Here is a 25251-nt window from a genome sequence, read left to right as displayed (position 1 = left end):
GCGGTACTGGAATGAGTTGGGTTACATCTTGCGGTACTGGAATGAGTTGGGATACATCTTGCGGTACTGGAATGAGTTGGGATACATCTTGCGGTACTGGAATGAGTTGGGATACATCTTGCGGTACTGGAATGAGTTGGGATACATCTTGCAGTACTGGAATGAGTTGGGATACATCTTGCGGTACTGGAATGAGTTGGGATACATCTTGCGGTACTGGAATGAGTTGGGATACATCTTGCGGTACTGGAATGAGTTGGGATACATCTTGCGGTACTGGAATGAGTTGGGATACATCTTGCAGTACTGGAATGAGTTGGGATACATCTTGCGGTACTGGAATGAGTTGGGATACATCTTGCGGTACTGGAATGAGTTGGGATACATCTTGCGGTACTGGAATGAGTTGGGATACATCTTGCAGTACTGGAATGAGTTGGGATACATCTTGCGGTACTGGAATGAGTTGGGATACATTGTGCGGTACTGGAATGAGTTGGGATACATCTTGCGGTACTGGAATGAGTTGGGTTACATCTTGCGGTACTGGAATGAGTTGGGATACATCTTGCGGTACTGGAATGAGTTGGGATACATCTTGCAGTACTGGAATGAGTTGGGATACATCTTGCGGTACTGGAATGAGTTGGGATACATCTTGCGGTACTGAAATGAGTTGGGATACATCTTGCAGTACTGGAATGAGTTGGGATACATCTTGCGGTACTGGAATGAGTTGGGATACATCTTGCGGTACTGGAATGAGTTGGGTTACATCTTGCGGTACTGGAATGAGTTGGGATACATCTTGCGGTACTGGAATGAGTTGGGATACATCTTGCGGTACTGGAATGAGTTGGGATACATCTTGCAGTACTGGAATGAGTTGGGATACATCTTGCGGTACTGGAATGAGTTGGGATACATCTTGCGGTACTGGAATGAGTTGGGATACATCTTGCGGTACTGGAATGAGTTGGGATACATCTTGCGGTACTGGAATGAGTTGGGATGCTGCATGGAATTAAACTGCACCGGCCGCACTGTACCCGTCGCATAGGTGGTGCATTGCAGTACGGAAAGCCACGTTACAACGCTGCCGTTACGCCACAACGCACCACACCACTCTGAACACAGTCTTTTTATTTATACAAATTATTTTCCTGTTATTATAAGAATATGTTGATGCGGCTGCACATGCAATCAATATTTGTAGCAGATTCACAACTTCTCTGTAAGCTGCATTAATAAAAAAAATGTAATAAAAAAGAAAGAGGCAGAACCATACAGTTTATGCACTTTCTATATTTGTTAATGTTTTTACTAAGAAGTTCCTGCTGTCCTGCTGTCTAGCTGCCGAGAGTGTGCCGGCTTCTCCGCTGGCCTTTGCGGCATTACCAGGATCTCCGATCAGGCTATAACTACACTCTTTTCTATTGTCATCTTATATCCGCTGGTGCCTGTAGGGATCTCCCTGTTTAATAAGTACACTTGGGAAACGAGAGCACTGAAGCCGCACAAGCGTTGGAATACTTACAATGTTTCGGGCTGGCGGCGTCTCCTTGATTAATGAAATATTCACTCTTAACCTTTAGGTCTCCAGATTAAATTTCTGCAGAGATGATGTCGGGGTTTTGTACTTGTGCACAGGCATGAATGACTTGCCTGGAGGCAGCCGGGGTTCCAGCAGACCAGACGCTTGTTTACAGCAATGAGCAGGTGCGTCAGAATGGAAAATACTACGTATGTCAGTCACACAGATCCCTCAGCAACCAGGGCATCCCTTATACAGGAGAGCAGCAGAACAAAGCGCTCGCGGTGCAAAGTGAGGATGCAACAAAAACAACAAATATTCCCTGGCACTAAGCTGGGGAAGTCAAGCCCTGAGAAGTTTAGATTACTAAGATTACAGTCACCTGAACTGATGATAGTGATTGGATCAGGTGACAGTCTGATGTCTGTACAGGTGTTGCCTATGCTCTGCATTACCATTAATTATTACCATTTGGCATTTACATAGCGCTCACATCTTTTACAGTACTTTACAGAGTACATAGTCATATCACTGCTCCTTTACACCAAAAAATCGCAATCGCAAAGCATTTTGTATTTTGCGATTTTCATTATGTTGGCCTCAATCAAAACTCAGGAAAAATGCAGCAGAACTACGACTGCCTTTTTAGAAAATCAGAAATGCATTCAGTATGACTGCATTCCCACAACTCCCATTATAACTTTACTGTAATTGCGTTTTGTAAATTGCAAGCCTTTTCAAATCGATACGGAACGCAGCCAGTGTGAAGGGTCCCTTACTAAAGGCAGAGGCCCACTAGCAGTGCTTTTGCAGCACTTGATGATTCTTGCATCAGTGGAACCCTATGCGGGTGGTATTATTAGCAGCATTGCGATTGAGGAGCAATCACAAAAGTGCTGCCTGCTGCAATTTTGTCATTGACATAGAGCATTCTGTATACAAGGCAATGAGGGCCAATGCGACCGCTCGGGGAATTGTGGAGAATGAGTCAGAAATCGTGAGTGAATGCTAAGCTGCTGCCGCGGCCTCCAGTGGGTCCCAGATCTAACTGTCACCCAGAGGAGCTTGCAACCTGTGCGCTTTCAACCGCACTTATGGAAATGTGATTGCAGGGATATCAGAGAGTGAATAGACTGCACTCTCTGATGTTTTCATATATGTGCTGCGATTCACCACTGAATCTCACTGCATGGTTGCATGCGTTTTGGGGCGATTGCGCCTGCGATCCCATTCATTATTATTATTATTATTATTATTTTTTATTTATATAGCGCCAACATATTCCACAGCGCTTTACAAAGCACAATAAGACGACAAGGGGAACATAGATACAACTAACAAATATACAGCAGAGTTCCAAGCAGCACAAATATTGTTACAAAAACAGTAAACATTAGGAGGATGACCCTGCCCTTGCGAGCTTACAATCTAATGGGTAGTGGGGGACACACTAGGTAAGGGGGTGGAGGATGGATGAGGCAGTGATTCTTTGCATCTGATTACATTGTGACATATAAGTAAATAAAGGGCTATAGAATGTTATAAGCTTGTCTGAAAAGGTGTGTTTTAAGAGTGCGTTTGAAGATGTCCAGGTTTGGAGCATGACGTACAGGCTGTGGAAGAGAGTTCCAGATAAGGGCTGATGCTCGTGTAAAGTCCTGGATGCGAGCATGAGAGGAGGTGATCAGCTTAGAGGCCAGGAGAATTTCTTGGGAGGAGCGAAGGTTGCGGGAGGGACAATATCTTGAGATTAGTGAGGAGATGTATGGAGGAGACAACTCGTGGAGGGCTTTGTATGTTAGAGTCAGGAGTTTGAACTGGATCCTCTGGGTAATGGGTAACCAGTGGAGAGAATGGCACAGTGGGGCTGCATCAGAAGAGCGTGTGGAAAGGTGAATGAGGCGGGCCGCTGCATTTAGAAGGGATTGGAGAGGAGCTAGCCTGTTTTTTGGTAGGCCACAGAGCAGGGTGTTGCAGTAGTCTAGGCGGGAGATGATTAAGGCATGAACAAGCATTTTGGTGGCCTCTTGTGTGAGGAAGGGACGGATACGGAATATATTTTTGAGCTGGAAATAGCAGGTGGTGGTTAATGAGGCAATGTGAGGTTTAAAGGAGAGCTCTGAGTCAAGTATAACCCCCAAGCAGCGGGCCTTAGTGGTTGAGGTTATTGGGGTGTTGTCTACCATTATGGTTGCAATTGGTGGGGGTGTAGATAGCAATGGTGGAAAAATCACAATTTCCGTTTTAGTCATGTTGAGTTTGAGGAAGCGGGAGGACATGAATGCAGAAACGGCACGTAGACAGTCGGGGACTCTGGATAGTAGTGAGGACAGGTCAGGAGCTGAGAGATAGATTTAGGTGTCATCCGCATAGAGGTGATACTGGAAGCCAAAAGAGTTAATTAGTTGTCCCAGGCCACGGGTGTAGATTGAGAAAAGAAGTGGCCCATAATGAATGGGATGGCAAGCCCCACCCCAGGGGAAGCCAAGTGCAACGCAGAGCTGCGCTGATGTAAGGCTCCTACGTTGCTTAATGGAAACAAGCCATATCTACTATAGTTGTAAGCTAATGTCTCTATCATATTCTATAGTCTTTGGCCAAGACACCTGTTTCTCTGTGGTAGCCGCTGTCCTATATATCAAAGGCATTAAGCATGGGTGCCCTGTGTTTGCTTGAAATAAATACTTTTTCCTATCTGTCTCTCTTATTTTTTTGTGCTTCTTCTTGCATTATAAAAATAGCTTTTCTGTGCTAGCTCCAAGCAGCATACTTTCATGATCCAAGGTGGATTTGACAATGAGTTGAGCCTCAGTACAGCCTCCAGTACATTTTGCATCCAACATATTGAAAGTACCTGTCTCTTCGACTAATATACAGGAGTACAGAAGTGCAATTTTATTGACCAGGTAGCAATGTAAACCACTCACCCATCCCATCATCACCCATAGGAGGTAGTCAAGTTGGGAGGGGCCACTAGTTTATTCCTGTGTCCACTGAGTTGACCCTGCCTCCTCCCTCCATGTGCTGCTGAGAGATTTACAGTTTATTGCACACTAAACAAGGAGACATCATATGGGAAGATGATAATACTGCTGAGCTGAAGTGTTGCCCAACAAAGCGATAATCTCTCTCAGCAGAGGGAGGAAGTGGGTAGTGTGCAGTGATGTGCTGGGGAAGCAACTCCCACTCTCCTGACAGTAAGTAGCTACAAGACCAAGCAGCCAGGTATATTCACATTATTTCCAAAAGTGACAGCTTAAAATACCTTTCTTGGCAACAACGGTGATCGTTCTGTATTTAGAGTGCAGACTGACCATAACTTCCAATATTTCTGCCCAACTAATTTGCTACAGAAAGCAGAATGCATTGCTATTCTTTCTGAAAACATCCACAAATCCTCTGATTTCTTTCTTACACTCCCATCGGCAACTTTCTGTTGGGAGAACTGTGGAATGGCTGTATTTTATCTGCACATGACAAAGAAAGCAACCTGAAATACATTTTTGGACCTGTTCACAGTGCTCAGTTGCGTTGCAGAATAATCTGCATGTCAACTCACTGCCCATACAATTCTATGGGGCTGTTCACATCTCTGCGTTGTAACGGATTATTCTAACTCGCTGCATGCAGGCTTTGTATTAAACTCTATGTCCAATCTCCATTACAGTTATAACGCGTGCGTTATTCCACTGATCACTGTGAACCTAGCCTTTATGTTAATCTATGGAATGTATACAGCTGAACAGAATGCTTTTTCTCAATACAAATGTATTGTTTTCCTTAAAGGGAACCTAAAGTGAGTAAACGCACTTTAGGTTTGATACTTACCCAAGTAGAGGGAAGGCTCTGGATACCATAGAACCTTCCCAGTCCTCAGGAAATCCTGTTGTTCCTGAACCATCACTGACTGAAGTTACTCAACCAGCTAGGTTGAATTGCTCTTCGGTGCACCTCAGGCAGTCTGGGCTTGTGCATGCACGGTACACATGCGCTCGTTTTCAGAATAACCCAAGGATGTGAGTAGTTCCGAAGGCAACCTGAGGAGTACTGAAGATCAAAAAGGTCCAACAACTTCAAACAGGGATGGCTTAGGAATGACAGGATTTACCAAGGACCAGGAATGCTCTTTGGTATCTAGACTCTTCCCTTTACTTAGGTACAGTATGTATAAAAACTAAGGTGATTTTCCTTACTTCATATTTTCTTTAAAGTATACATTAAAGTCAGCAACAACATTGAAAATTACCTTAAGCATGCGAATTTCCCGCAAAGCGATCTTTTTGATCACCGGATCATCTTCGGATTCCAAGAATTTCTTAATAGCCACAATTTGCCCAGTGTCTCTGTTCCTGCATTTAAAGACGATGCCATAGGAACCTTCCCCGATTTTACCGATCTTCTCATACTTCTCCATGAAGACAGAACCAGCCTTTCCACCACAGAAGCTCCGTACAATGCTTGAGTCACTGGATCACAAAAGCAGCCTCTCTCCGGGAAACAGTGGCGTGTCTCTGGGCGGCACCTGAAGGCAGAAGAAAGTCCGCAGTAAAGTATAATTTGTCCTGAATGGCAGAGCACAGATAGAGAGGGGCCTTGGTATAACAGGATAATTTATGTTACACAGACATCCTATTCACTGAAGAGGCCTGCACGCCATTGTCGCTCAAGAGAAGTATGTGAGAGAGGAATCCTCCTGCTAGTCATTCAGTTGCAGAGACACTATATGAAAGGAGTACATCGTGCTCTTTGCTCAATGTTCATTACTTTTTTTGGCTTATTTTGAAAGTTTATCCCTTTTACAAAGCTATGTTTTACTTAACATTTTTAAAGCCCAATATGATCATTACCTCTGAAGCACTGACGGAAATCTAATTCAGTGGCTGAATGAGGGCCTTAAAATGGACCTCAACTCTTGCACAGGGCAGAAGGAAAACAGAGAGAAATCCACCCTGTATGTATTTAGAGAGTTTAGTACAGCAGGAGACATTGGCAGTGCTTCCAGAGGCTGCACCGGAATTAACTACCTGCATAGATGTGCAGAGCTCGAAAAACTGGCAAATTACACAACTTGCATTAAAAACAGGTACAGCAAAGGAGGGCGTTAGCTTCAGCAAAAATAGTATGTGCACAAATTATTCCATATTAGACTCTTCCACGCGATGACCCACTCTCACGGAAGAGTCCTAACCACTAGCCTAACCGTAAAAACATAATTCTTACCTGGTGCTGCTATTCATAAATGGTATACACATTTTTTCTTTTTCAAAGGACAGCAAACAATTGTCAGCGCTCCTAGGCTGTGTACATCTATGCAGGTAGTTAATGCGGGTGCAGCCTCTAGAAGCGCTGCCAATTCTCCTGCTGTACAAAACAAATGCAAGTATACTTATGGCTAGCTGCATCCATGTGCTTCAGTTTGCATTCAAATTCTTAGATGAGGGATTAGTGCATAATTTGCACATGATTTGTATTCAAGGTGTGTATTTTAGTCCATGGGGGATCTGCACACTTCTGTTGGTTCCATTTCATTTACAGCCTAGGGATGCTGTCAATTGTTTGCTGTCATTTAGAGAGTTTAGCTTGTCTAATTCCCCCTCCTCTTTGACTAAATACAACTGTAATTTGCCTCTCAGCTGTGTCAGCTGACAGCCTCGGCAGAGCAGCTAAATTGTAAACACAGGATGTTAACCCTATGTCTGCTTCTATGAAAGCAGGAATTAGATACTGCATATTTATAGAAGGATTTGTATCAGCTGTACCAAAGAAGTGCTTTTTTTCGTTAAGATTATTATGCTGTTGGTTATCTTTTAGAGCAGAGAGAAAGTTCTGAGTTCAGGTCTGCTTTAGGGTGGCCATACATTGTTTGATCGACCATCAGTATGATCACACTCTGGTTGAATCTAAACAGAGGGGGATCTCTTGTCTGCCCACACACCGCAGACAGACCTCCAATAGATTTCAGCATGGAATATATTGGAAATCATCCTAAGGGCACTGCATCCACCTGCTGCGCTGTTCCCCTCGCGCTGCAATGTGTCCACCCTGGGCCTGTGGAGAGTGCTGCAAGCTCACCTGACACGGGGGCACAACTCCTAGTTTTCTCCTGTGTCCAGCGTCTTTTTGAATTGCCACCAGGGGCGCCTGTACTGCCTTACACAGCCGCATGTAGTGACATCAAATCGAAAGTCACCGGACACAGGAGGAAATGAGAAGATGCACCCGCCCAACAGGTGATCATGCAGCAATCACCATGGCACCAGGGCTACACATACACTTGGGGGCAGCCCGGCCGGGGGTCCATCAGTCATCTTGAAATCAAACACCATTACCACTGTACACCCAATTGAGCCCTTTCGACCAAGATTTTCCAGCATGCCGGATCAATCGTTTGTCCATGTTGCGGCATCTATCTCTGCCAGATTTGATTATCATGATCGAATCAGCCTGATATCAATGATGAAAATCAAGTAATGTATGGACACACTTAGGCGGGACCTCTGGCCCCCGGGGCCCCAGTGCAGTCACAGCCTTTGCATCCTGTATTGCTACATCACTGTTTCCTAGCCCAATGTAGGCTACTCAGTGGCTTATCTTTATCTGTATACACGTTCCTTCATAACTTAGGCTGGTTTCACAGTGGGACGTTACAGGCGCACGTTAGAGCAGCCTGTAACGCAGCCCACCGCACAGTAATGAAAAATCAATGGGGCTGTTCACAGTGCGGACGTTGCGTTACATTGTAACGCTGCGTCACAAGGCAACGTACTGCATGCAGTACTTTAGACGCGGCTAAGCCGCGTTAGACTGCTTGCACATGCTCACTAATGTTGGGGAGGAGCGGAGAGCGGCCAGGCACATGGCTAATTAATATGCACTGCACGTTATGACGTGCAGTGTTTACTTCCTGGAGCAGCCGCTCTGTGCAGCGATTGGCCGGCGGGACCACGTGATGCCGCATGCGCACAAGAGTGCGCATCACGGCATCACTGACGCCAGAGTGAGCTGCACAACGCGGCTCACTCTGACGTCCAGATCCAGCACCACCAGGCGTAGAGTTAGGGGGACGTTATGCGACCTTAACGCCCCCTCTAACGCAACGTCCTGGTGTGAAAAAGCTAAATCACTTTCAAGGCAAACGAGAGCCACACATTAGTAGATTGCCAACTGATGTGGTGAAAAGATGGAGGAATTGTTTCCTTCCACACACTGCACATAGATTTTCAGTCAATTTCAGCATGAAGTCTATTGCAAATCTATCGAACTGCAGCGGTGCGCTGTTCGACAAAATGCAACACTATGAGCTGTCTACTACCACTCCTCCTATGCCCTTGATCGATCTGACATGCGGAGGCATAAATATCTGGCATATTCAATCACTCTGATCCAACTTAAAAATCTATAAATGTACAACTACCTTAAAGGGAACTTGAAGCAAGAGGTATATGGAGGCTGCCATATGTATTTCCTTATAAACAATACCAGTTGCCTGGCTATCCTGCTGATCATCTGCTTTTAATACTTCTAGCCATAGACCCTGAACAAGCATGATGCAGATCAGATGATTCTGACTGAAATCCGACTGGATTAGCCACATTCTTGTTTCAGACACTATTGCAGCCAAAGAGATCCTCAGGACTGCCAGGCAACTGGTATTGCTTGAAAGAAAATAAATATGGCAGCCACCATATCTTTCCCAGTTCAGGTGTAATTTAAGTGAAATTTATCCATGACATTTAGGGCCCGTTTCCACTAGGGCGAATCTGTATGCGTTTTCTGCATGCAGATTCGCATAGCCAATACAAGTGGATGGGACTGTTTCCACTTGTCAGGAATTCTGAGCGTTTTTCTGTGCAGAAAAAATCTGCACGGCAGAGCCAATCAGAATCGCATACAATGTAATTAATAGGAAAAACGCATGCGTTTTTGCCATGCGTTTTTCTATATGTTTTCGCATGCGTTTTTGTGTAAAAAATAATGTAAAAAGCACACCAGCATTGACATGGTTAAAAAACACTTGGCCACAAAACGCATGCGAATTCGCATAGAAAAACGCATGGAAAACCGCATCCACATGCGAAATCGCACATGCGTTTTCCGCACTGGAATCGCAACGCACAAGTGGAAACGGGCCCTAAGGGCTCTTTGTTACTGAAGATCGCAATTGGAAATGTACTACAATGCGATCATGATTGTTTTTTGTTTTTTACACCATGCTATTCTCTGTGCGATTTGGTGCAATTCTTTCAGAATCAGCCGTTTTTCACAGTCTGATTGCGTTTTAGTTTTTTTCTGACAAAAGACTGGGTCAGCACCAATAGCTGGTGAATGCTATTCAAAAATAACAAATTATTCGAGTGTAAAGAAACAGATCACAGATCACAAGAATATATGATAAAAACAAAAACAAAAGAAAGGATATCAATAAATCTTTATTCCATATCAAAACATCACTAGAAATATAAAAACTACTAAAAGCTATTAAAAGCCAAATTAAGGGAGGCATGCTGAGATACCAATGAAGCTAAATGCATAATAATGAACCAGACGGAGTCTACAGCATGGCAGCAACAACAAACATAGTATCAGCATGATTTCACATCATATAATAGAATGAATAATATATCCGCTGTTACAGTTATCAAAAAACACACCTACTAAGTGTGATATTGCACGCAATGGGTAAGATACCCATAATCAACCAATGTGATAGCAATGTAAAGGAGCAAATGAAGAGTGAGTGCTGAAATGAAGAACGTGAGTGCTGAACAACAAAAAATCAAAAAAATCAAATGTGTGAAGGGACAAGTGTCCAAGAGGAGAGAACGCAAACAACCAAATAATTATGACTGGGTGAAAAGCTAGGATTGCCCAGAGACCAGGGAAGAGAGGAAAGGACAGTAGAGGCAGAGTGATGCACCAGTCTGCGGATTGCATCACTAGTTTTTTTCTGATCGCGTGAAGCAAAAAAAAAAAAGACTAAATCAGGGAAATCTGAACACAGTGTTTGTTATGCGTTTTTCTTGCATTCCTAGCCAAAACACAAATGCAGGTCAAATGAAGCCTGCACTACGATTGGGGAAAATCAAATCGCATTAACCGAAAAAGGGCACCAAGTCGTACACAATAATTACAGTGCCCTTGTGATCAGCGAAGAGTGTGCAATCCAAACATTGGATGGAATTGTGGCCAGTAGAAAAGGGTTCTAACCAGTGGCGCAGCTAAAGAGCTTTGGGCCCCATTGCAAGTTTTATATTGGGCCTCCCAAGCATTCTATAAATGACAAATAATATGGTGCAGGTAGAGGTGGCAGCACTTCCCAAGACAGGCTGCATCTGAATGACAACCAGCATAGGTGTGCAGAGCCCAATTATAAGCAGGATACACATCTAGCATTCAAAACAGATGCACCAACAGTAACAAAATGGTGGATGTTGGCTTCTAAAAACAGCTTGCATGCAGATCGTTTCATACTGGACCCCTCCACCGTGATGAGGGCATCCTTCATGGAAGGGACCCTAACCTCTAATTACCAATTAAACATAGTGTGAACCTGGGGCAGCTGGCCATAAAATGGTTTACACATTTTTTTAGACAACAGGGAAGAATTGGCAGCGCTCCTTAACCAGGCGCACCTATTCATATGGCGCACCTGCCAAGGACATCCACAGTATGAGAGGTGTAAGCAGATGAGGGGAACAATTTGCTAATGACAACCTCTATCCAAAGCATATAGTGACCATTACCAGCATTGAAGAGATAATACAGTGGTTGAAGGAGAGCCCCTAGTGGGCCCCTCTAGTCCAAGGGCCCCAGTGCTGTCACAACCTCTGCATCCCTTATTGCTACGATGCTGGTTCCAGGGCCGGATCTAGCTACAATGGGGGCCCTGAGGAAAAAGTAACTCCAGCCCCCCGACGCCCTCCCTTCCAACCAGATCACCTCTAGGGCCCCTGAGCCAGCTCCCAGAAGCTGATCCAATCCCCCCTTCTCCCCATCACCCCATCACACAATATCATTAGGTGTCCAACATATTTCCACTAAAAAACATGTTTGGGGTCCCCATTATTCACCTCCTTATCTTCCTATACAGAGTAACCACTCTCATCGGTCACCATAGCTGGACGGGCAGCGTGGGGGTCCCCACAGGCTCTGGGGCCCTGGGGCAAATCGCCCCCTTTGCCTCTATGGAAGCGCTGGCCGTGACTGGTTCTAACGCTACTCTCATGCTAATCTTCTTGACATATTGTATAATATCTAACAGCAAGACCTACTGACTCCCTTTACCACACTCAAGTTCCATGGCAACAGCGATGAGCCTATCCACTACCCTACAACTAGTATTTACTGCTTCAATGAGGGAGCATCAGCTCCTATAAGAGTCTACTGACACCGGAGGGCTATACTGCTTCCTAGCACACATCACCTAGTTTTGTATACTGTAAATGGGCTGCGGGAGGTTAGCTTTGGATTTCATGGTTACTTTCACTGGAGCAGACCTGCAGTATATACAGGAGGATCTCTTTCTCCCGGGTTATTGGCTCATTGTCAAAGTGTGAAGTTGAGGTGTAACTTAATGCTGCAGAACAAACAGAGGCCTTGAGGCTCATGCAAACTGCAGACCATCCGGCTCCGGCAGAGACATTAGATGCTTTATCACTGGTGAACCGATACGCCCCAACTTTGTACTACCGGCTTCCAATTTCCTCTCTCACTTTCTTAGTTATTTTTTTTAGGTTTTCCTGGTTTTATGGTTTTTATCTGTGAAACACAGCGCAGTCATCCGTCACGGCAAATTTCCTTCCATAGTCACATACGAACATGAAAAGCTTCTGCGGTTTCACTCTGGTAACACAATACGCTAAGTAGTATGTTAGTGTACATAGTTCCACAAAAATATGCCATTTATTGATTGGCATGCCGGATTAGATCTCAATGGACTCGTCTGACTGCTATTTAAAGAATTTTACTATTAAAGTCATCGTGTAAATCTCTCTACAGCGGGGAAATTATTATCAGTCAATAGAACAATTTACATGACGAAGTCTCTTTATGCCAGATTTGTTCCCACTACAAGCTCGGGGATGGATCTGGACTTTATCACCCAAGGCCCACTGCTACCAAACTACCTCCCTTTCCAAACGCCCCATCCTGTGCACCACCATACTGTGTGCTTTCCCTGGCTCTGTGCTTTCCACATTCTGTGCTGTGCTCGGGGGGTGCTCCACTGTCTGCCCCTGTGAAAGCAGGGCAGCCATGAACTGGGTTTGTGACTGCTGCAGTTTAACTGCCTGAGTGTACCAGCCCACTGTCCGCCCCTTGCTTCCTGGTGCCCTAGGCCATGGCCTATGTGGCCTTGCCTCAAAGCTGGCCATGTACAAGCTGCAGATGCAGAAAATGTGGTATGTTTGCATGCGCAAGGGTTTTTCTTGTGTTGGTAGCTATAATTTTTAGTAGGTTTGTGTTTTTATGTTGCATTAAGTGGATTAAGTCTGGAATGCACTTGCAAAAAATAGTGTGTGTTTACACACACTGCGAAATCGCAAGCAATGATTCTCTATAGGATGCGCATGTTTCTGACAGAGCTTTGCAATTTTATTTACTTTTAAGTCCCTGCTGCATAATATCGCACATCGTCCGCAGTTCCCATAGCTGAACATTAGCTGCCATCAACTGATGTTTGGTGACACACACAATAAAACATGCATTATCCACAAAAAAATCAGTCAGTGGAAAACCGCAGTTTTTTTCCACAAACATAAACATAGTCCACGCTGAAAATATGTCAGTTGTCACAGGACAAATAAGCGCATTTGAAAAAACACTTCATTTAAAAGCACAAGGCTTAGTTCACACCAAACATAGCCACCGCTAAGCAATTGTCAGAGTTATTTTTGGATTTTTCAAACAGGCACAGATGACCATAGACTAGGTCTATGGTTAGGAAACACTACAAAGATGGGAATGCTGGGAAACTACACTACTACAAAACTGTAGCAAAGATAAGGGATGCAGAAAAGATTTGGCACACAAATGGGGACACTAGAAATGTGGCACACTAAATATTTCACATGTGGCAACACTCACTATTGGCCCCACCACTTTTTGACCACCCAGGTAAAATACATTTCTTTGAACATGGTCATGGCTGTGTAGTAAATGGCTACACTGCATTATCAGTGATGTCACTGGTCTCTAGTGAATGTCTAGGCTGCATTATCAGTGATGTCACTGGTCTCTAGTGAATGTCTAGGCTGCATTATCAGTGATGTCACCGGTCTCTAGTGAATGGCTAGGCTGCATTATCAGTGATGTCACTAGTCTCTAGCGAATGTCTAGACTGCATTATCAGTGATGTCACAGGTCTCTAGTGAATGGCTACACTACATTATCAGTGATGTCACTGGTCTCTGGTGAATGGCTAGGCTGCATTATCACTGATGTCACTGGTCTCTAGTGAATGGCTAGGCCGCATTATGAAGGATGTCACTGGTCTCTAGTGAATGGCTAGGCCGCATTATGAAGGATGTCAGTGGTCTCTAGTGAATGGCTAGGCCGCATTATGAAGGATGTCAGTGGTCTCTAGTGAATTGCTAGGCTGCATTACCAGTGATGTCACTGGTCTCTAGTGAATGGCTAGCCCCCATCATCAGTGATGTCACTGGTCTCTAGTGAATAGCTAGGCCACATTATCAGTGATGTCACTGGTGTCTAGTGAATAGCTAGGCTGCATTATCAGTGATGTCACTGGTCTCTAGTGAATAGCTAGGCTGCATTATCAGTGATGTCACTGGTCTCTAGTGAATAGCTAGGCTGCATTATCAGTGATGTCACTGGTCTCTAGTGAATAGCTAGGCCACATTATCAGTAATGTCACTGGTCTCTAGTGAATAGCTAGGCTGCATTATGAGTGATGTCACTGGTCTCTAGTGAACAGGTATGCTGCATTGTCAGTGATATTGCTGCTAACACACACACTCACTTGATATGTGAACCTGTGAATATATTTACATTAAATAAACATATCACACAAGCTATTCAATTTTGCAGCTACAGTATTTCCTCTTTCTCTACAATAGCAAAAACTAGAAAAAAGGAATTGGAAAAGCATTCTAGCAAGAAATTAAGGTAATTACATTTACATAGCAAACAGTGTCTAACCCCTATACTGTATGCAGGACTTGGCCAGTGTGCCAGGACACTTGTCAGACAATAAACAGACACTGGCTGCACCTGCCAAGCAACCAGCTCTGGACGAAAATACCTCAGCGCCAACTCCTGTCAGCACCAACATATTATTCTAGCAAAGTCTCAGCAAGAGAGCAGCGAGAGAGACTGACAGCGAAGGACGATTACCACAGGGAGCCAAACATTCTCTCAGCTTTCTAGCCTAGTGAAAGGCTGATGTTCAGGAAACAATTAGTGTAGGATGCTATCAGAGGCCACTCAAACCTAATATAAAACAGTTTGTAGATAAATATTTCTGCTCGGAATACAGTATTCGAGTGTTCATACATTATACAAGTCTATTAAAGCAGAAATCCTATATAATAAAAGTTAAAGTTCATTTTTTTGTCTTCCACTGTACTCCTACTAACAGCTGTCAGATATCCATTACCACTTGTCATTTACCCTGCCAAATAACATACAAACTACGCAATTCCTACTAAATATTAATTATGACCCTGTGTAGGTTAGAGGAATGCAATCCTGAGCCACATCACTATACACCTACCTAAAGGTATTGCTATGGCCTCCCCATCTCAGGGACAGTCTCTCTTGTCAAAGATGGAGAGGCACTGGCCACTCGAGAATTCAGACGGACTTCCTGCTTCAGAAGTCAAGCCCCCTGGCCACATTATAGACCAATCACTGTCACACAGGCTAGGCCGACAGCTCAGAGAGCTGAGTCTATAGCATGAGTGTCCTTTGACTTTGGGGACCTGCCAGTTCTCATTGGCTACAGCATTGGAACCGCCAGAGCTGCTCATACAATTAATAAAGACGCACGTTGAAAAGGGAGCAGGCAATAACTGATGTAGAATATCAGTAAAATTGCCGATATTCTACTACTTATTTCATATACTAACATATTGGTAATATTTACAGATATTTTATTATGACCCCACCTAACCCTACTCTCACACAGAACCATCCCTTTACTGAAGCCTAACCCTAAGACTCCACTGCTGGTGCTTTACCCTAAGACCCCCCTTGGTGGAGCCTAACTCTAGAACCCCCTGGAGGAGACTAACCCTAAGACTTCCCTGGTGGAACCTAGCCCTAAGACCACCCCTGGTGGAGCCTAACCCTAAGACCCCCTGGTGAAGTCTAACCCTAAGACCCCCTGGTGGAGCCTAACCCTAAGACCCCCCCTGGTGGTGCCTAACCCTAAGACCCCCTGGTGAAGTCTAACCCTAAGACCCCCTGGTGGAGCCTAACCCTAAGACCCCCCCTGGTGGTGCCTAACCCTAAGACCCCCCTGGTGGAGCCTAACCCTAAGACCTCCCTGGTGGAGCCTAACCCTAAGACCTCCCCCTGGTGGAACCTAACCCTAAGATCCCCCCTGGTGGCGCCTAACCTTACACCCCCGTCTAACCCTAAGTCCTGAATGGTTATACCTAGCTGGGTGCATTTGGGGATAAGAGCAGGGGGCATAACACTCTATGTTCACATTTTAATACCCCTGGAAAATGGACTGCAGCTGATTTCAACATTTCAACAGTAACATTGAATACCGTTTTATTTTGGAACCAAAATAAAATCATTAAAAGAAGTATACTGCCGTTTCAATCGCAAACTTATTTTATGTTACTAATAAATACATTTATTTTCAGTATACTACCACTCTAGGCCCCTTTTACACTATCAGGCTAAACCTGCATTGCGTTACCCTAATTTGCTGCAAGGGGCCACAAAAGCAATGAAAGTCTATGGAGACTTTCCCATTTACTGCGGTCCCTTGTGGTGCGCCGGAAGTCTCTGAGCTGACACAAGGGTAACACCGCATTACCGGAAGCACCGCGCTTAACGCACGGTGCTTGGGATAATGGAAGTCTATGGGCGGATAATGGAAGTCTATGAAAATGTTAGCATTGCAGTAAACATTTTTGCCACTAATGAAAGACTATGGGCTGCAAGTAAAAACGCATATATGTGAGAGAGTTTGAGGGCCCGTTTCCCCTAGCGCGAATCCGCATGCAGACAACGCATGCAGATTCGCATAGGCAATACAAGTGGATGGGACTGTTTCCACTTGTCAGTTTTCATTTGCGTTTTTCTGTGCAGGATTTTTCTGCACGATAGACCCCGCAGAATTTGCCTGCGTGTGGAATGCAGGCGAATTGCAGGGAATGTATTTAATAGGGAAATCGCTTGCGTTTTCCCCATGCGTTTTTTGCCACGAATTCGCATAGGTACCAATGTAAATCCACACAGGCAGTGACATGGTTAAATTTGCATATAACCTTACCTATGCGAAATCGCATGCAAAATCGCGGCAAAAAACGCATGCGGAATCGCATCCGCATGCGATTTCGTCAGCGGTGGAATCCAGGCGATTCTGCACCGCAATAGTGGAAACGAGCCCTGACAGTGTGCGGTTTTGAAAACACACTTGCTGCATAATTTAAAAAAAAAGCATGTAAAATGCACATCTTGTATCTCAATGGAGCTGCAGAGGAAGGCATCTTTACATGCGTTTTTGATTTTTTTTTTGTTTTTGTTTTTTTAATGATACTGCATTTTACTCCACTGATTGAGAGAAGATATAGAAAAAAATGCAAATGCATCAAAAACAGAAATACAAAAAAAAAAAAAAAAAAAAAAAACACCATGCAGAATACGCATAATTTTCTGCACTGCCTGGCCCTAGTGTGTTCCCAGCCTCAACTGGAATCGATCAGCTGATGCTCCGCTGTGTATTCAGCTGTAAACAATTTTATAACGTTGTTAAATTTAATCTAATATCTAGTTATTTAAAAAACAAAATTGTGTGTTATATGGCCCCCATGACTGCAGTCCCATCATCTCCAACCCTTCTCGTCACTCCTTCCTACTGAACACCACATCCTTTTATACCATACTTCCACAGCTCTCAGGCTATGTTCACATTTTGGTGCGTTGCGTTGGACTATATAATCGCATTGCTAATCTGATGCAATTTTATTGTAATAGCAAATTCACTTTGGTGCCCCAGTGTGTATGTAGCTTAAGACTGCAAGCTCTGTTAGGCAGCTTTCTCTTTTTACTTCCGTGTCATACGTTGTACTAATAACACATTTCACCCCTTAGGGCTGGAACCCACACGAGCGGTTTTGTGAGCATTTTGGCAGCGCTGTGATACGCTAGCGTTTTGGCAAAACGCTCAGCCAATGTTAATGGATGGGGCAACTTCCACAGGAGCGTTTGCGTTTCCCAAAAACGCAAACGCAGAACATGCAGCATTTTGGGAGCGTTAGCGCTTCAATGTTAAGTATACAAACGCTAGCGTAATCGCTTATCAAAACCTAGACGGAGCGGTTTTGCTAGCGTTTTGAAGTTACAGCACACTGTAACAAAATTAAAATTAATTGAGAGGACCAATCAGGATTAAAACATGAATCGCTAAACGCTACACAACCGCTGACGCATAAAATACACTTTTTAAATACACTCCCTAAAACGAGCATGAATCCGCTTGCAAACCGCTCATACAAAACGCTAGCGGTTGCGTTTAGCGTTTGCGGATTTCAGTGGGTTCCAGGCCTTACACTATTAAGGCTAGGTTCACAGTAGGACACTGCGGTGCTGTGTTACAAAGTCTTATAATGCAGCTTACCGCACTGCAATGATAAGCCTATGGGACGTTCACAGTGCTACGTCAGCATCGCATTGTAACGCGTATCGTTATGGTAACGCACTGCTGCAGTGCGGTTACCTCTAAACGCACACGTTACCGGGTACAGGAAAGCATACTTTTCTGCCTGTATGCTTTACTGTACCTACTTAATATGACAGTAACGCAGGGTTAATGTGCGTTGCCACTTTTTAGTTGCATTGTAATGTTGCATTCCAAATTTAACATCCCATGACAAGGCAACGTCCTACTGTGAACCTAGCCTTAAAGGACACCCGAGGCGAAAATAAACGAATGAAAGAAACGATTGTATCTATCTACCTTCTCCTAAAAATGACTTTTTCAAGATATTGCACAGTTTTATTATTGATTATTTATGTTTAAATCTACTTTTTAAGTTTTAACTGTTTTATTGTTTTTTGCTCATTGAAGTATGCCAGAGCTAAAATCTATGAACTATTGACTCTTTTTATCTCTTTCTTGCTCTCAGAAGCCATTTTCTGCTAGGAAAGTGTTTTATAGTAGGAATTTATTATCAGTGAGGGTCACACTGTAGCCACTTCCTGTCTGAGTCAGCCACTTACATACCTGATATTTAACTCTTTCAGGCAGAGAACGAAACAAAAAAAGATACACAGCATCGTTATTTGTGTGCTTGGCACTGTACATACCCATGTCTATCTCATTATGTCACCATGGGTATTCTTTAAAGTGTACCAGAAACGAGGGTTGCTAAAAGTTTTAAACATACCTAGGGCTTTCTCTAGCCCCCTTTACGCAGATAGCTCCCTCGCCACAGTCTAAAGCCTCCTAGATTGTCCGGTATCAGCCCCATTCTCCACGGCCAGTCGGCGCAGGCCCAGTGTGGCAAAGCGCGCTCCCCTGTCTCGCTCCCGCAGCTGGGAGCGTTCTGCGCCTGTGCAGTAGTACTGTGTACAACACTCCCGGCAACGGGAGCACAGCGCAGTACGCATGCGCAGTACGCCCGACTGGCTGCAGAGAACGGAGTTTATACCAGACAATGTAGGAGTCTTTAGAATCTTTAGAGTCTTTAGAATGCGGCAAAGGAGCGATCTGCCGCATTCTAAATGTATAAATGTATAAAACTTTTAGCAACTCTCATCTTAGGGTTATTTTAAGGAAACCTGTAAGTTTTTTTTTTTTTTTTTGGTAAAAGTCAGATAATAAAGCCAAGTAGAGAGAAGCCTGAACCATCTTGGGACCCCCTGCTATTGTGCAGGGTCCCTCCTAACATGTCCAACAAGAGCTTGTCCAATATGTTCCCGTGGTCGAACCTCCCCCCGTATGTGAATGCAACAACACTGTGCATGCGTACATTTAGCCGTGCCAGAGCACGACAAATAACATTTATATACTCAAAGCGCCAGAGCAGCAGCCACTAGGGCGCGCTCTATAGGCAGTAGCAGTGTTAGGGAGACTTGCCCAAGGTCTCCTACTGAATAGGTGCTGGCTTACTAACAGGCAGAGCCGAGATTCGAACCCAGGTCTCCTGTGTCAGAGGCAGAGCCCTTAACCATTACACCATCCAGCCACCAAGTAGAGGGTCCCAGGAAACCTTTTTACCTGAACAAGTTCTTGTTAGTGCTTTACAAAAAAAGACATTGGGAAGGATCCAAATCACCTTTTCTAAGTTTTACTTTTCATCTTGTGTTCAAAATAACTTTTCAGCACTCTGCAATTGAAAAAACACCAAAAGTAGCTGAAAAAAAGTCCTGTCAAAATTATTCTTAGTATGTTCTTGCTTGCTGGTGGCTTAAAATGCATTTTATTGATGTGAAAATATCACCTAGGAGAAAACATACATTGGATCAGCCCGAATAAACGTAAGAAATCCCAACAATTGATCAATTATCAATCATTTTAACGCTAAATCCAAGATAGTGTTTGCATGTCATATGCCTGTGTATTTATCTATCTACACACACATATATTTATAACCACAAGTGCAAAAAAAAAAAAAAAACCCAAAATGATGTAAAATATATCTACACATTTCAAAGGACGTGAATCTCAGGGTAGTCATTTATCTCAAAACTTTATTTTGTGCACATTTTATATTTCAGACGCTGACACCATGCCATTTGTATGAAAAGGTATCAGCGAGTTTACCAAGGCCACACAAATATCATTTATATTTCACTTTTTTCCTGCCAGAATAAAAGCACTTGAGCTGCAGCCAGAAAGGCACACTCAGTAGGCAGTGACAGTGTTAAGGAGTCTAGCCCAAGGACTCTTTACTATATAGGCCTTAACCAGTATACTATCCAGCCACAAGGGAAGTGGAAAACAACATTGACTTCAATGGTACAAAGTAGAAAACAACATTGACTTCAATGGTGCAAAGTGAAAAACATTGGGGGGGGGGGGGGGGGTTCTATACAAACAATGGTTTTCCACTTCCGGTTCAGCCTTTGAAAAGTGGCGATCCAAGGCCAAATATCAAACCCATTTTTTGTAAATGGTTCTTCCACCACTTTTGAATCTAAGGCTGTGGAAATGGAGCTTCAGTTCGCAACTTGGGGGCTATAGTGGGAAATCATATATGTACACACACACACACACACACACACACACACACACACACAGTACCGTGGTAGCTATCAGTTAAGGTGGCCCCACACAATGCAATAAAATGATCCAATTTTACGGCAATTCGATAAAAAAAAGATCGGATTTCCCTAAAAATTTAGAGCTTTTTTTTTATTCAAGCAAGAAATCAGATCGGATTTCCCGTTTTTATTTGATAACAGTCAATCGGGAATGGTGGATTTTTCTGACACCATAATAAAATAACCAGCATATCAAGATTTGCATGATTAAATGCAGCCAACAGGTAAAAATATTTGTGAATACAAACATACTAGACATAACAATGAGAAGTTGTAATTAGTAATTAGCACTACAAAAAAATAAGGCTAAAAAAATGAATAACAGAATTAATAATTTAATTTACCAATAAAAATCTGCAAGTTATAACAAAATAACTGCAATGCCTGCCAGACATCAGTCATAGTAATGCACAGATCCTCATGTGGCTGGCGTGCTATTCAGCTCTGATAGTAATTTTTACATCCTCATGTTATTCAGCACTGATAGTAATTTTTACATATTCATGTTATTTAGCACTGATAGTAATGCACACATACTCATGTTACTGTATTTAGCACAGGTAGTAATGCATAGATCTTCATTTTATCCAGCACTGATAGTAATGCACACATCCTCATGTTATCCAGCACTGATAGTAATGCACACATTCTCATGTTAATCAGCACTGATAGTAATGCGCACATCCTCATGTTACTATATTTAGCACTGGTAGTAATGCATATATCTTCATTTTATTCAGCACTGATAGTAATGCACCCATCTTCATGTTATTCAGCACTGATAGTAATGCACACATCCTCATGTTATTATGCAGCACTGATAGTAATGCACACATCCTCATGTTATTCAGCACTGATAGTAATGCACACATCCTCATGTAATTATGCAGCACTGATAGTAATGCACACATCTTCATGTTATTATGCAGCACTGATATGCACTGATATGCACATATCCTCATGTTATTCAGCACTGATGGTAATGCTCACATCCTCATGTTATTCAGCACTGACAGTAATGCACACATCCTCATGGTATTCAGCGCTGACAGTAATGCACACATCCTCATGTTATTCAGCACTGATAGTAATGCACGCATCCTCAGGTTATTCAGCGCTGACAGTAATGCACACATCCTCATGTTATTCAGCACTGATAGTAATGCACACATCCTCATGGTATTCAGCGCTGACAGTAATGCACACATCCTCATGTTATTCAGCACTGATAGTAATGCACGCATCCTCAGGTTATTCAGCGCTGACAGTAATGCACACATCCTCATGTTATTCAGCACTGATAGTAATGCACACATCCTCATGTTATTATTCAGCACTGATAGTAATGCACGCATCCTCAGGTTATTCAGCGCTGACAGTAATGCACACATCCTCATGTTATTCAGCACTGATAGTAATGCACACATCCTCATGGTATTCAGCGCTGACAGTAATGCACACATCCTCATGTTATTCAGCACTGATAGTAATGCACGCATCCTCAGGTTATTCAGCGCTGACAGTAATGCACACATCCTCATGTTATTCAGCACTGATAGTAATGCACACATCCTCAGGTTATTCAGCACTGATAGTAATGCACACATCCTCATGTTATTCAGCACTGATAGTAATGCACACATCCTCATGTTATTCAGCACTGATAGTAATGCACCCATCCTCATGTTATTCAGCACTGATAGTAATGCACGCATCCTCAGGTTATTCAGCGCTGACAGTAATGCATACATCCTCATGTTATTAAGCACTGATAGTAATGCACACATCCTCATGTTATTCAGCACTGACAGTAATGCACACATCCTCATGTTATTCAGCACTGATAGTAATGCACACATCCTCAGGTTATTCAGCACTGATAGTAATATGTTATCCATAGCGCAGTTACTGGATGATAATAACACTATCAGAGCACACTGGAAAGTACACACAGCTTGTTGTTGTTATTAATAAGGGAATTACTGACCTGCACACAAGGTGGGTTGCACCTCACGCTCTTCAGACTCCGGATCTCTACCTACTGAGCAGCCTGATCTGAGGGAGCCGCACTACCAGCCTAGACGTAGCCATAGCAATGATACTCCCTCCCCTACTCGTGTGGCCAATCAGCGAACTAACTCTCTCCTGCCACTGGGGAGGCATGTGAGCTCTGTATTCTCTTCCCAGGGATATCTAGGCTGTGATGTGCAGTCTTACCATTGTCACTGGTGCTAGTTCGTGACTCTACCAATCAGTTTACTCAAGGCAAGCAAGGGCAGCAGTGGTGGGGACAAAAATAGTGTTAAGGTGCCCATACACTCGTCAGATTGGCAGCAGATAGATAAGAAATGCATCTGATGAGCTATCTGATGCGTTTTTAGAACATTTTTTTACCAGGATAGAATTCCAATAGATTTCAGTTTGAAATCTATTGGAATTCTATCTGATGGCATTTTTTTGCCATCAGATTTCCATTAAGGCCGATGCAAACTGATAAGCAATCTCATCAGATCGACCTAAATTTTCCATCCTGCCAGCTCGATGGAAATCCATCGAAATCGGCCATCGATCGGTCGATTGGCCAACCGATTTGCAAACGATCAATCGATCGATCGATCGGGATCGATCGGTCGGCCAGAAAATCGGCTGAGTGTATGGGCCCCTTTATGCTTCACAACTTGTCAATACAGTACCTTTTAAGCCACACAAAAAAAAACAACAACAAGAATTATACTGAGAATCGTTTTATAATTTATAGTACCTTTTTCACCTATTTTTTTGTACTTTTTCAATTCAAAAGTGCTGAAAAGTTATTTTGAAGAGAAGATTAAAAAGAAGATTAAAGGGAGTCTGAAGCAATTCATTTTTTACAAATACTTGCCTACGGAGCGGGAAGGCTCTAGGTCCTATAGAGCCTTTCCATTCCTCTCCTGGTCCAGCGTTCCACCACTGGCTCCCCTGTAAGCAGTTTCCGACCGATGGGTCGGAGACTGCTCACTGCTGCTGCTGGAAGCTCGAGAGCCCGAGTGCCCCAAAGAGGGGCCGCTCCGTACCGCACATGCCCGAGCACGCTGTCATGTGCAGTACAGAGCAGCACGTCTTCGGGAGCACTCAGGATCCCAAAGCCACCCATGGTGGAACATTTGAACGGTGGAATGAGTGTTTTGCCTTAATATTGCCAGTGTCTTTGTATTGCGTCTTCATACTACACATGCACTGTATGGACATGTTCGTCCACGGTTGCGCGCACCCTCAGAAGAATATATTTAAACACTGGGTTGAATATGTTTAGAGGGACCCAGCACTGTCACGGTCCAGTATATGAAGATACGGGATGCTTATGGACTATCCCACAAATTAAACAAATAAGTGGTGTTTGGTCTGGTGAACTGGTAAGTAATCCTGGTCAATGAGATGCAAATAATTCCGACTTGATGAAGGATTATGCAAATTCTGTATGCAAATTCTGTATGCAAATGTATGCGGCTTGAAAATGGACCAATCAATTTAAACTTTGGTGGGACTTGATTGGTCCATATTCAAGCTGCATACATTTGCATAATACTGCATCAACTCAGAATTATCTTCATCTTATTGATCATGCCTACTAATAAGTATGAGCACAATAGGCTCATTATTTACCTCGCTATTTATCAACCATGCCCAACCCCGTGAAGTTATTCTTTCCCCCTATGGATGCTGGAGAGGTTAGTTACATTACCCCTTCCCTGAGCACTCTGCATTGGGGTGGGCCTTCTCTCTCACCACATAAACTGGGGGCTCTCTGATTACCTATAAGGGGGGCTCTCTGGCTACTTATACTGGGGAGGGGTTTTTTTGGCTGGCTATACTGGCTTTCTGTTGGGGGGGGGGGAGGCACATTTCTCTAGCTTTCTATACTGGAAGGGGGTCTTTCTGACTACCTATACTGGGGGAGCTCTCTGGTTACATGTACTGGGGTGCCCTTTCTACTTACCTAATATCGAGTGGCCCTCTCTCACAAACTATGATTGGGTGCGATTTCTTGATACCTTTACCTAACAATGTCCTAAGTGAAGATGCCTAAAGTGGCCACTAATGATCCAATGTTTTTCATCCGTCTTACCATTTCTATGTAATAAAAGGGAACTGCCTAAATGACCCATCTAAGATATTCATTCAATTTACCCTTATACTACATACATTTGGTAAAATTGGATGAAAAAGATCATTAGTGGCCACCTTAAAGTGGATCCGAGATGAACTTTTACTCA

At 43.5% G+C, this 25251-nt stretch overlaps 1 protein-coding gene across 1 annotated transcript in view; it reads right to left on the bottom strand.

Moving 5' to 3' along the window:
- CDKL1 (cyclin dependent kinase like 1) overlaps window positions 1-23056 on the bottom strand; it is a 94709-nt gene extending 71653 nt beyond the window's left edge. The window contains exons 1-2 of the mRNA XM_068254178.1: window positions 22986-23056; window positions 5781-6056 (exon numbers count right to left, since the gene is read on the bottom strand). Coding sequence (XP_068110279.1) covers window positions 5781-5948 — 168 coding nt within the window. The 5' untranslated portion in view covers window positions 5949-6056; window positions 22986-23056. The remainder of the gene's footprint in view (window positions 1-5780; window positions 6057-22985) is intronic.
- Window positions 23057-25251: the final 2195 nt, after the last annotated feature.

Source organism: Hyperolius riggenbachi, chromosome 9, assembly GCF_040937935.1.
Source record: "Hyperolius riggenbachi isolate aHypRig1 chromosome 9, aHypRig1.pri, whole genome shotgun sequence".
NCBI lineage: Eukaryota > Metazoa > Chordata > Amphibia > Anura > Hyperoliidae > Hyperolius > Hyperolius riggenbachi.
Note: the sequence above shows the minus strand (reverse complement) of the source record. Positions and strands in the feature narration are given on the sequence as shown.